The 12,252-nt window shown below is 38.4% G+C and overlaps 1 protein-coding gene across 1 annotated transcript; it reads right to left on the bottom strand.

Moving 5' to 3' along the window:
- Window positions 1–278: 278 nt before the first annotated feature.
- MTERF1 (mitochondrial transcription termination factor 1) lies at window positions 279–10,940 on the bottom strand. The gene is given in 11 exon segments (XM_073240000.1): window positions 279–327; window positions 329–963; window positions 965–1,049; window positions 1,051–1,107; window positions 1,109–1,300; window positions 1,302–1,335; window positions 1,338–1,465; window positions 7,627–7,688; window positions 8,315–8,530; window positions 10,496–10,587; window positions 10,928–10,940. Coding segments are annotated over 11 exon segments (1,563 nt in total).
- Between the last annotated feature and the right edge of the window lie 1,312 nt (window positions 10,941–12,252).

Genomic DNA, 12,252 nt, shown 5'->3' with positions numbered 1-12,252 from the left:
GCTTATTTTGTACTTTCTTTCTATACATTGTTGTTTTGGCACACAGCATCCACAGCCTATATCAAATAATCAGGTGTTTTATTAATTCAAACTAGAGAAAAGATCACTGGGAAGACTATACTTGACCATACTGACCATGAGTTTTTATGAACCTTTCTAAACAAAATATCCAAAGGGTCATTATATATGTATATACATGGTTAAGAAATCAAACATCTCCGTTTGAAAGGCCCAAATTCAAAATGAAATGATATTCCTACATTATAAGATGGACTTTTTTAATTCCCCAGAACAATGTTCTATCCAATGTTTAACTTTCTCAGTTCAGTTTTATCTTTTTTGACTTGAGATAAAAAGAGCCAGGTTTGAAGTACTAAAGTTATACCCAGCTTTTACTAGTTCTTTGATTCAACTTTTAAAAGTATTTATGCTTGAATTGAAAATCCTTAGATTTTCAATTATTTGTGACATGCTAATTTTTTCCTCTACGAGGCAGTCTATTTTATTGTTAAACTTTTTCTTTCCCAAGAAGATCCTATCTGGATAACTCAAAATATGCTTCTGTACCTCTTCTTTACTACACCCAAGAGAAAACAGCTTCTCTTTGATACTTGTGTAGCTTCTTCTGACATAGTCATTGGAAAGGTCTGCGAGTTCAGCTCCTGGACCACCTATCAGAACGAGCAGCTCCTCATTGTTCAAGTTGAAAGTTGACTATAAAAACTCAGTGTTAATTTTTACCCATTTGGTGCTCTGAATTAAGATGTAAGGATTTTTTTTAAGTATTTTCTTGACAAAATCTGGGGGTTCATTGTCAAGTCATGACAAAGAGACTCCCTCGAAAAGTTCAATCATCTGCTTATTCAGATCAAGACTGTAGGAGAAGGAACATGGGGCATTGGTCAACAATCCACAAGGCACTTTAAGGGTCAATCCAACTGAGTAAAGGAGGAACTGAGTAGAGGAACTTTATATTATTCTCTAAGTTTAGTTTGTTATTGAACCAAACAAAGGAGTCAGGAGAATGTTTCAAAATACTGACAATTTCAGGGTGATGTCACAACTCTTCTCCACAGATCCCACCATTTTGAAAGACTTTCAGGTGTGTGTTATGGCTCGTGGATATCTTGACATGATCCTAGCAATCATTTTTTTGCTAGCTCCTTCAGACAGAAGGGACATCTTCACATACTGCTCCCTAGTACTTGTCCCATTAAAAACTCCAGGCTGTCTTTTCTTTGCCATGTCAATATCTACTCCCATGGTGAGCATGTACTTCAGTAGTTCTTCATTCTTAAAACTCACTGTCTGCACTACCACACTTCACACCAAAAGCCTAAATGTAATTGATATAAAGAGGATTTCTGCTGTAAATAGTGTCATTCAACATCTTGAACCAAAGAGAAAATTACTTCTTGTACACAAGAGGGCCCTAGTGTTCAGGTAGCCCAAACCTTTTGGAATGCTGTGTAAAACAACATATATAGTATTATGAAAATGCAAGTGTTAAACAGCTAGACCACCATATTATAATTTTATAAGCATCACAGTCATTTCTATAAGAAAATACCAGTATCTCTTGGTGCTACGATAACAATCCAGCCACCGCACTCCCACTCCCTAGTTCACTGCTTCTGATTATCTGTGGGCCAAGGGCTACTTCCACTCTTAACACGAAGAGAAGCAGTATATGGTATCACCACTGCTCCAGAATTATTCCTGTTCATCTTTTGTCCTTTTTATTTGGCTTTGCCTTTTTGGCTACCCAGAACCAGTTGCCCCTCTCCATCTCTGCTTTACCTTCCTGGTTTCCAAACCTTTGGCTTTTTCCACTGATGCTCTCAGTTCTGCCTTGTCTTCTAATTTCTCAGATCTTTGACCTTGCCTTAGTCCTTTCTGGTCACCAAACTCTAAATCTAGCCCTGAAAACTAACACTTCAGACTACCCAATTTCCACCTTAAACATCTCTTTCTAGATCATGGTACTCTTTAAACCATACTATCATAGAGCCTTAATTCTTAGTTATATAAACATCTGGTCAACAACTCCTAATCCTAAACTCCATCTCACTCAATTTACCCTACTGTCCCCTTGGTTGTAACCCAACAACTCCAAACCAATTTCACTTTCAAAATAACATAATTGGGATATTTAATCCACATAGCACAACACATGTGTAACTGTGAGGACAGGTAGCACATAAAATTAAAAGGTCACTTTACCATTCTTCTCCACCCTACCACACCACAAAAGATTAACCCAGGGTTCTCTGCATGTTTCATAACATACATAATTTCAAGCAAGTGACTAAAAACTTGATAACTCATTTTCCTGATCATTTAGAAATGGAGCACAAAATGTATGAATTTACATATGATGTTAATCATAGGTCACTATTAAAATGAGTATCTCCATTCATAAGAAATATTTTATGAGGCAAGCAACAAAAAAACTTTCTGCTGTTTTCAACTTGTCAGATGATTTACATTCCTAAACTATTTGTGAACTGAGTCATACAACATATACATACTTTAACTGTACTTTCTCTTTTTCATACTATACAGCAGCGACAAACTTAGTTCTTGACTTCTAATTACTTACAATGTGGTCTTCTCACTTAAAGGAGGCATTTCCATTCTCCCCTCTCCTAATAAGCATAAAATAGAAAACAGAGCTAGAGGCTCCAACTCACCACTAATCTCTGGGCTTGGTATACTTCAAAGTCAATATTAAAGAAGCCTCCCTGTCTATCCTTTTATCCTTTTAATTACTCCAATTTAACAAGAATTTAGATTATCCTAGAGGCTGGGAAAAATCCTATAGCTCAGATAATCTACATAAATCTTCAAAGAATTGGGAAAAAATTCCAAAAGTATAGAATCGAATAACAATCGAACAAAAATGGAAGAGACTCACAAAATAAATATTCAACAACTACAGCACATTTTAGATTGCCCTATTCTCTGAGTTGACTATTCTTCACTTTTCTGTAATAGTACATACTACTCTGTAACTACATACCCTTCCAAAAATACATGAATTTAGAAATTTAAAAATAAGATCCTCCTTTGAACTAAAGAATAAAGGGTCTTCCTCCCACAGCTCAACAATCTGTTGTCTTCCAGGTGCTCAAGGGTGACCTCTACTGGAAAATGGGACAGAATACTAACAGCTGTTGATTAGACTCATGCTTTCAGAGTGCAAGATGATCCAGTGGGATACAAGAAGAAAATAGTAGAACTCCTATTTATTTTTGTCTTAGCCTTTTAAAATTTCCACTTTTCATATGTATTTTACAATGCATTCAATATATCATAAGGCATGTATAATCAGTAAATGAATATATATATGTATTTGAGATACACATACAAAGCTTTATGAGAGGATAATCAAAAAATATGAAGACCACTACTCTAGACTACAAACTTCCTTGAGATTATTAGCACCATGACAAACAGATCTGTAGCACAAGCCACAGAAAGTTCAAAAGAAATTCTGATGACAGACTAAAAGTGAAAATATATGCCAAATCTCTTTTTTTAAGTATGTTTTTCATTGAAGTGTATGATATACAATATACTGGTTTCAAGTATACAACACATTTGTTCAATAGTTATACACATTATTAAATCCTCACCCCAAATAATGTAGTTACCATCAACATAGAAAGATGTTAGAGAATCATTGGCTATATTCTCTACGCTGCACTTCCATCCCCTTGACCAACTTATATTATGATTGAGAATTTCTGTGCCCTTTTAACTTCGCAGGCACCTACTCAAACCCCTCCCCCATGGTAACCACCAGTCACTTTTCAGTGTCTGTGAGTCTATAGCTATTTTGTTCATTTTGTTTTGTTTTTACATTCCACAAATTAGTGAAATCATATGGTATTTGTCTTTCTCCACCTAGCTTATTTCACTTAGCCTAATACCGTCTAGGTCCCTGTTATTGCAAATGGAAGGATTTTTCTTTTTAATGGCTGAATAATATTCCACTGTGTATATGCACCACATCTTCTTTATCCACTCATCTATTGATGGACATTTAGGTTAATTCTGTATCTTGGCTATTGTAAATAATGCCTCAATAAACATAGTGGTGCATATATCTTTCTGAATCAGAGATTTTGTTTTCTTCAGAAAATTCCAAGAAGTGCAGTTAGTGGGTCATATGATATTTCTGTTTTAGTTTTTTGAGAACCCTCCATACTGTTTTTCTATAGCAGCTGCAGCGATTTACATTCCCACCAAGAGTGTAAGAGGGTTCCCTTTTCTTCACATCCTTGCCAGCATTTATTTCTTGTCAACTGGTGTGAGGTGATACCTCATTGTGATTTTGCCTTACATTTCCCTGGTGATTAGTGATGTGAAGCATCTTTTCATGTTGGTGCCTGTTGATGATCTATATTTCTTCTTTGGAAAAATGTGTTCAGAATCTCTGCCTTTTTTTTGTTGTTGTTGTTGTTGTTGTTATTAATCTACAATTACATGAAGAACATTATGTTTACTAGGCTCCCCGCTTTACCAAGTCCCCCCCACAAACCCCATTACAGTCACTGTCCATCAGTGTAGTAAGAGGCTGTAGAATCACTACTTGTCTTCTCTGTATTGTACAGCTCTCCCCATGGCACACCCCCCACCGACATTATACATGCTAATCGTAATGCCCGCTTTCTTTTTCCCCGCCCTTATCCCTTCCTTCCCATACATCCTCCCCAGTCCCTTTCCTTTTGGTAACTGTTAGTCCATTCTTGGGTTCTGTGATTCTGCTACTGTTTTGTTTCTTCAGTTTTTCTTTGTTCTTATACTCCACATATGAGTGAAATCATTTGGTACTTGTCTTTCTCTGCCTGGCTTATTTCACTGAGCATAATACCCTCTAGCTCCACCCATGTTGTTGCAAATGGTAGGATTTGTTTTATTCTTATGGCTGAATAATATTCCATTGTGTATATGTACCATATCTAAACTCTCAACAAAATGGGCATAGAGGGCAAATACCTCAACATAATAAAGGCCATATATGATAAACCCACAGCCAACATCATACTGAACAGTGAGAAGCTGAAAGCTTTTCCTCTGAGATTGGGAAGAAGACAGGTGCCCACTCTCCCCACTGTTATTCAACATAGTACTGGAGGTCCTAGACATGGCAATTAGAACAAAACAAAGAAATACAAGGAATCCAGATTGGTAAAGAAGAAGTCAAACTGTCACTATTTGCAGATGACATGATATTGTACATAAAAAACCCTAAAGAATCCACTCCAAAACTACTAGAACTAATACCGGAATTCAGCAAAGTTGCAGGATACAAAATTAGCACACAGAAATCTGTGGCTTTCCTATACACTAACAATGAACTAATATAAAGAGAAATCAGGAAAACAGTTTCATTCACAACTGCACCAAAAAGAATAAAATACCTAGGAATAAACCTAACCAAGGAAGTGAAAGACCTATACCCTGAAAACTACAAGACACTCTTAAGAGAAATAAAAGAGGACACTAACAAATTGAAACTCATCCAATGCTCTTGGCTAGGAAGAATTAATATCGTCAAACTGGCCATCCTGCCCTCTGCCTACTTTTTAATCGGGCTTTTTTTGGTGTTGAAGCATATAAGTCTTTATATATTTTCCATGTTAACCTCTTCATATGCCAAATTTCTTAACAAAAGAATAATAAATCTATTAAAGTTTCTCCTAAATCTGTCATAGATGGATTTCATGTCTTTGTGTATAATTCACTCTCCATGGAAACATCTTTCACACAAATCAACATGTCTAAAACCAAACAGAGCATTCCTTCCTTCCCCAGAAGCAGCCTTCCTCTGATTAATGGAATCACTATCAGTATCCTCATAGCCACTCATAACAAACATCTAAAGGTGAGCTGTGCTTTCTTCCTCTTCCAGGATCCACTTGCTGAATCATGTCAATTTAGTCACCTCAGTATCTCTGAAATGCAACTTCTCTACTGTTATTCTCTCACACAGGTTACAACAGTCACCTAACTTGCCTATCACTCCAAACTGCCACCATAGTATATTTGTGAAACAAAGATGTGGTATATCCCTTATTTTCTGATTAAAGACTTCTAAAGTTCTTCCCTAGAAGCATAATCTTCAGACTGACCTTCAAAGCTCTCACCATACAGTTCCAACTACCCTTCTAGCTATCTTTTCTGTTACACAACCTCAAAAACAGGCACTATTGCCTCTAAAACCTCTGATTCTAAACATTATTGTCCATTCTTTTCTCCCTGCCTTTATATAAGCTATTCTGTCTTTCAGAAAGGCTCATCATCCTGATACCTGTCCGTATAGCAAAAGGTCCTGTTCAAATACTATCTTCCTACAAATCTTTAACTGAATAATGTCATGTTGAAGTGAATCATTTCTTTTATAACTTATTAGTCAGGAATCTACAACTAAATATTCTATTTATATAGGAGAAAAGAGTTAAACTGGACTTATAAGTGACAACTAAAATTTGGTTTTGATAATACTATAAATGCGATGAAGTGACTCCCAAAAAAGTGGTGAGTGGTCTCACCTAAGCCTAAAAACAATGGTAACTAATATCAAGTCTTGGTGTGCATAGGAGAAAATGGGAGAAATTATCAAATACCACTGTTGCAAGGAAATTTGACACCACTCATCATATCCTTTAACCCAGCATTTCCACTTCTTGGAGATGATCCAAAGGAAACGAAATGACAAACTACACATTTATTATGAAAAGGGATGACCATCATACCATTATTTGCTATTGCAAAAAAGAAACAAAAATAGCCACCAGTAGAGTGATGATAAACTGTGACACATTTATGGAATATAATATTATACAGCCTGATTTTTTTTAAAAAGGCAGATTTAACACAACAGAAAGATGTGCAAGATTTTTCAAGTGGGAAACGCATAACAGTATGGATACCATAATACCATGTATGTAAAGGGAACAGGACATTCATACATAAAGGGCAAAAAATGGAATGTTAGTTCTCTCTCAGACATTAGCAGAGGTTGGGAAATATTTCTAAAATATTGTGATATTATTTAATGAATATGTGCTGCTTTGCGAATAGACAAGAAATTTAAAAATTACATTGGCCTAGAGGTACAAAAAAGTAACGGAAAATATGTCACCTTCATTGATTTTCTAGTTTTCAACAAAAAAAATCACACCTGGAAAATATCAAGATTTTACTGTCTTAGCACATGATCCCCATTCGAAACACTCCTATAATATCTTGCAAGGTGAATATTTGCAATCTTATGTAAGAAGTATCAACTGCCTCTGTCCACAAATTTCAAAAATATTCTATAATTTCAATGTCTTTCAAATACAATCTGTACTTCAAATCTGTCTTTTTAATTAATCAAAACCATCATATCAAATGTCAAAGTCCAAAGTTAACAAATGCACTAAAAATCTCTGTACTTGTAACTTGTGAGCTCTAAGGAGTAAAAGGGTATTTACTTTTTGATTAACAAGTCACCTGATAAAGGGACTTTCAATGCAAATAGCTAATCACTGGCACCAGTGTACATTCCAACTGGACTTCTTAACAGGCAATACAAGCTAAGTTTGGAGATCTTTACAGCGATGCATTTCTCACCTCATTTGTCTTAAGGGAAGAGGACTTTGTAGTCCTCCAGAAAAGCTGGAAAAAAGCTGTCCCTAGAAATGGCAAAAAAAATAAAAGGGCGGGGGGCGCAAAATATTGTCAGGATTTCCTAATACATAAGATCGATCCCAGCTAATGTTCTCGCGAGATGCATAGCCTCTTGCATATTAAGCATCTCTCTGAAGTATACTGAAAAGAAAACAGCAAATACTCGCCTATTAGGGGAAAAGGTAGCGGAATGAGGACTCATTTGTGAAACCAAAAAAGAAAATTAAACGTTTCACAAACCCCACAACCTAAAGGTAGACTTTATCAATATAATTACGAAATAGGGAAAAGCGCCGAGCTTCTTTACAAGCTTGTCTTATCTAGCTGAAGAAGGTTGGAACCCAGGTCTTTTTTAATTCAAAATCGCGGTAATTCCACGGGTTCCATTCCACGGGTTCTTCCCACCCCTCTTCCTCCCCCAAGGACAGCTCTGCAAAGAGCTGAGATTGAATGGTACTCCGCTATACACTGCAGTCACCCAGACAGGCTTCCAGAAGGAAACGGCACACTGCCAACGAACCCACGACCTCAGCCTGAACTGTACCTATTGGCGGTAGGCGGTTTTACTTCCGCCACTGAGGTCAGCAGCGGAACCGAGGAACGGAAGTGAAGAAGACAAACGCCGGGTTACGCAGCAGTGACGTCGCACAGAGGTGACGTCCCTTGCGCCCCCGTCAGCCGTGCGGCCGCCCTCAGTAGCCCGACGCAAGGGGCCCAGCAGGGGGCGGCAGTAGACCGCGGTGAGCTCGGGGAACCGACCGTCGGGGCAGATTTTGGAGGGCGGGGCGGGGCCGTGACATCCCGACGCCAGAGACGAGGCGCCGAGGGTGGCGGCAGGGACCACCCCCTTATGGCGACACGCGGTGGGAAAGTCGTTTTATATATATGAATTTTGCAGTCTAATGGGGTGATCTTGCTTATTAATGTGGTTAACACTGTGCCTATGAACTCCTCGGAGTTTGGTGCAGGAAAACGCGCGCAGTCCGAGGTACACAACCTCCTATTCTTTCTTTCCTGAACTACATAAGAAATCCTGGAGTTGTGGCTACTAATCCGAATTCAGCATCAGTTTTCTAACTGATAATTAGGTCTAGTATACTTCGATTATTTCTGTTTCTTTTGTGAAGAGTTTAGGCTATTTAAAGTTTGAACAGAAACGATCTCAAAGCATATGGATTTTTCCACCTCTGGAGGCTCGCTTTAAACCTTCCTCATCCTGTCAGTCTAACCTCCTTGGGGAAGGTGGCACCGGAGATTAAACTTCAAGGCAATTCTGTTACCTCCAAAAGAAAGATTATACCTAAATTGATGTAATCATCACACTGCCAAGTTAAATTCCAGAAGAAGTGGTGGTTTGGTCCTTAGAAGTGGGCTATAGGGTTGATCCTTAATTCTTCAAGGAAGGATGTCCTGATTATTCTTCTCTGTACAGGAGCATAATGATCGAATTTCTTCATCCCATTTCTGCACTAATGAATTAATGTTTTAACCTGTCTGTCCCTTTGATTACTCTTAGCTAGTTGTCACTTTGTTTTGAATTTGTTTCGTTGGTTTATAAGGATATACCCTTGGGACTTTAAATTACTAATAATCAGCCTATTTGGTAAGTGAAACTATTCACGGTAGTTCCTCTTGGTAAAAAAATAGTCCTGAAAAATTAAAAATGGTCTTTTATGTAAATTTCTAAAATCTATTTCTGCATGGTAGAAGCTCTTATATCCTAATTAACATTTGGTATTACATAAATGCATAAACTTAAATACATTGTGATAATTAAGGGAAACCTCACCAACATAGTGTCAGGAGGCCTGCAGGGGAAGGTCTCACACCTACCACTCCTCTTAAATCTCAGACCCTACAGGAAGAGTGGCCACACTGTTTTAACTACTTTACTGCCCAGCAGGAAAAAAAAGTTTTTCACCTTTTGCCTCCCCTCATCAGCTCAGCCAACGAGAGACTGTCACAACTGAACCACAGAGAAGCCATGACACATGAACTCCAAGTTCACTCCAATGGACTTTTTGCTTAGAATAGGCCTCCCAACTGCCATTTTCCTTTGCAAAAGAGTGTTCCTCTCCTTCGTTCTCTGGACATGCCGTTAGCTTTGCTGTAGCTTGCAATCCCAGATTGCAAATCTCTGCTATTCCCAAATAAATCCATTCTTGCTAGTACATTAACATTGTTTCCATTACAAATATATAAACATTATACCTATAAACTACTTTAAGAAAACATAAAAAATCTTTTTAAGGGTTCAAAATTCAGACTTTAAGAAGACCTTTGAGATTATGGAACCCGAATCCTCTCAATTTACAAATGAAGCACTGAAACCCTTACAGTAGGATCCAGCAAGAGAAGGCATGTCTTACGACCAGGAAGTCTTATATGAGTTACAACACACGCTTTGTTGTACTGACATAGGTTATCAAAGGTTATTTCAGACATGCTTAGGTGACATCATCTAAATTTGTTTTTAGTGATATCGTATTGGTAAAAGATAGATCTTTTTTAAAATAAGTTCCATATTCCATACACAAAATTTTCTGATTGTATATATATTTTGAATTCATATTATAGTACATGGAAAAGAATAACAAAAGTATAGTAATGGTTGGGTGAGGATGATACAGGATCAACTAGTTTTTTTCCTTTTATTTCTGCAGAGCTTTAATCTGTGATGATTTATAAAATGTCATTACTGCCAATAAGAGCAATAACTACTCCTACATTATTACTGGCAGTGTGTTACAGCAAACCTGGATATATATTGCCTACATGGTATTCATTAATTCAATGAACATTTATTGAGTACCTGCAGTATTCTAGGCCCTGTTTTCAGGATGGGAGGAGATGCTGCTGTCTCGCCTGAGGGGGATCGCCCACAGGCAAGTTCACTCTGGACTCCTGAGATCAAATAACATAACGTTGTGGGTAAAAGGATTTAAACCAAGCTTTATTCTCATGGCAGCAGGTCAAGTGCTAGAATGCCATCTGCCGCTGGCAAGTCCACAATCTTTCTCCTTTCTTTGCCTTGGGACAGGGCACTGGGTGGCACTCTAAAACTGACAATAATGGCTCGTTGCCAACACATGTGTAAGCATGTGCCTATGCGGTAGGCCAATTACCTCATCAAGTAGTTTAGGGTCAGGTGAGGATCCTGGTCATAGGAACTTCCATTTTCCCTGGTGGAAAACAAGACAAAGCCACTGCCCTCCTGGACCTTTTTTGCAATGGTAGACCTCACTCTCAGCCTGCATGACTGCTCCTCTGCATGCTTCTGTTTCCTTTTCCCAAACCTGTAGCTGACCCACTCCTTACTGCTACAATTAAGAATACAAACATGGGGTTAAAAACACTGTGCAACTGTGTGTGGGAAAAAACTAGAGGCAGGGAGTGAGTGATGAAGAAACAGGAAAAGGGGTGAGATGAAGCAACTATGTTTGTAAATGACCTTACCTGAGAAAAGAAAAAATGGCAAATCTGTTTTGTAGTATCTCCTCCACCTTTTTTAAAACCAAAGGTCTGTGGCAGAGGAAAGCACAGACTCTGGAGCCATCCTTCCCCAAATTGGACTTCAACACTCAAGGGGATGGGCTGAAAGTCAAGTCCAAATGCAGAATCTGTACCATATTCAGAAGTACCTCTGCCCTCTTGTAACTAAGGTTTCTTAACTGTGCCAAAAAGTGTCTGCCTAACGTGTTCTGCCCAGGAAGTATCCTTAGATTTTCATTGTCTTGCCGATGGGTTTCAACCCATTGATCACTATGGATTCAGTGTGACCAAAGAAAATGACATCAAAACATTCTTGGGGTGAAAGGGTTATACCCAACGTTATTTCCACGGTAGCAGGTCAGTCACTAAAATCTTGTTCACTCAGAGCGAGTCTGCATGCAGCAAGCTGTTAGGGTCCGGGCTTCCGAGGCTTCTCCAGAGAACAAACTACACAGGCATAGAGATGTAAATTCAAGCAAAGTCTTTATTCAGCCAGCTAGCTGGGGTCCAAGCGTCAGCCCGACACAGCGGGTCTCAACAAGGACCCCGAGCACTCAGAGCCAAGGGTTTATATAGCATTTTCAAAGCACTTAACTCATAGTAATTTTCCACAGCTATACATTATTCTTGCAAGACATACATCCTGGGGTTAAGCAAGGGCAGGATAAGACCACTCCTCAATGGTTAGGGAGGTTCTGCACGATAAGCTTGGTATGTAAGGTTAACTGACCAAGGTTAGCTGACCAAGGGTCACAGCTGCCCACCACCCGGTGCTCATGATTAACTTGTTTTTCAAGGTCTTACCCAGGCCCAGGTTTTTTTTGTTGTTTTTTTTTAAGTCACATACTCAGAAAATGGCTTCTAGGCCTGTAAGATGGCTATGCTTATGCTAACCTATTTCTATTCTTACATTCCCCTCTTCTTCTTGTATCTATTTCAATCATGAAATTAGGGGTCATCTGTTTGGTTAACACTCTGATAGTTCTGTCTCAACACTATGATTTGCATGGTGCTAATGCGTTCTTTGATAAAGGTAACACATGGAGTGACTCCGGTTTGGCAGGCCTACTACTTGTT

The sequence above is a fragment of the Manis javanica genome, chromosome 6 (genome assembly GCF_040802235.1).
Source record: "Manis javanica isolate MJ-LG chromosome 6, MJ_LKY, whole genome shotgun sequence".
Taxonomy (NCBI): domain Eukaryota; kingdom Metazoa; phylum Chordata; class Mammalia; order Pholidota; family Manidae; genus Manis; species Manis javanica.
This window is presented reverse-complemented; position numbering and strand designations above follow the sequence as displayed.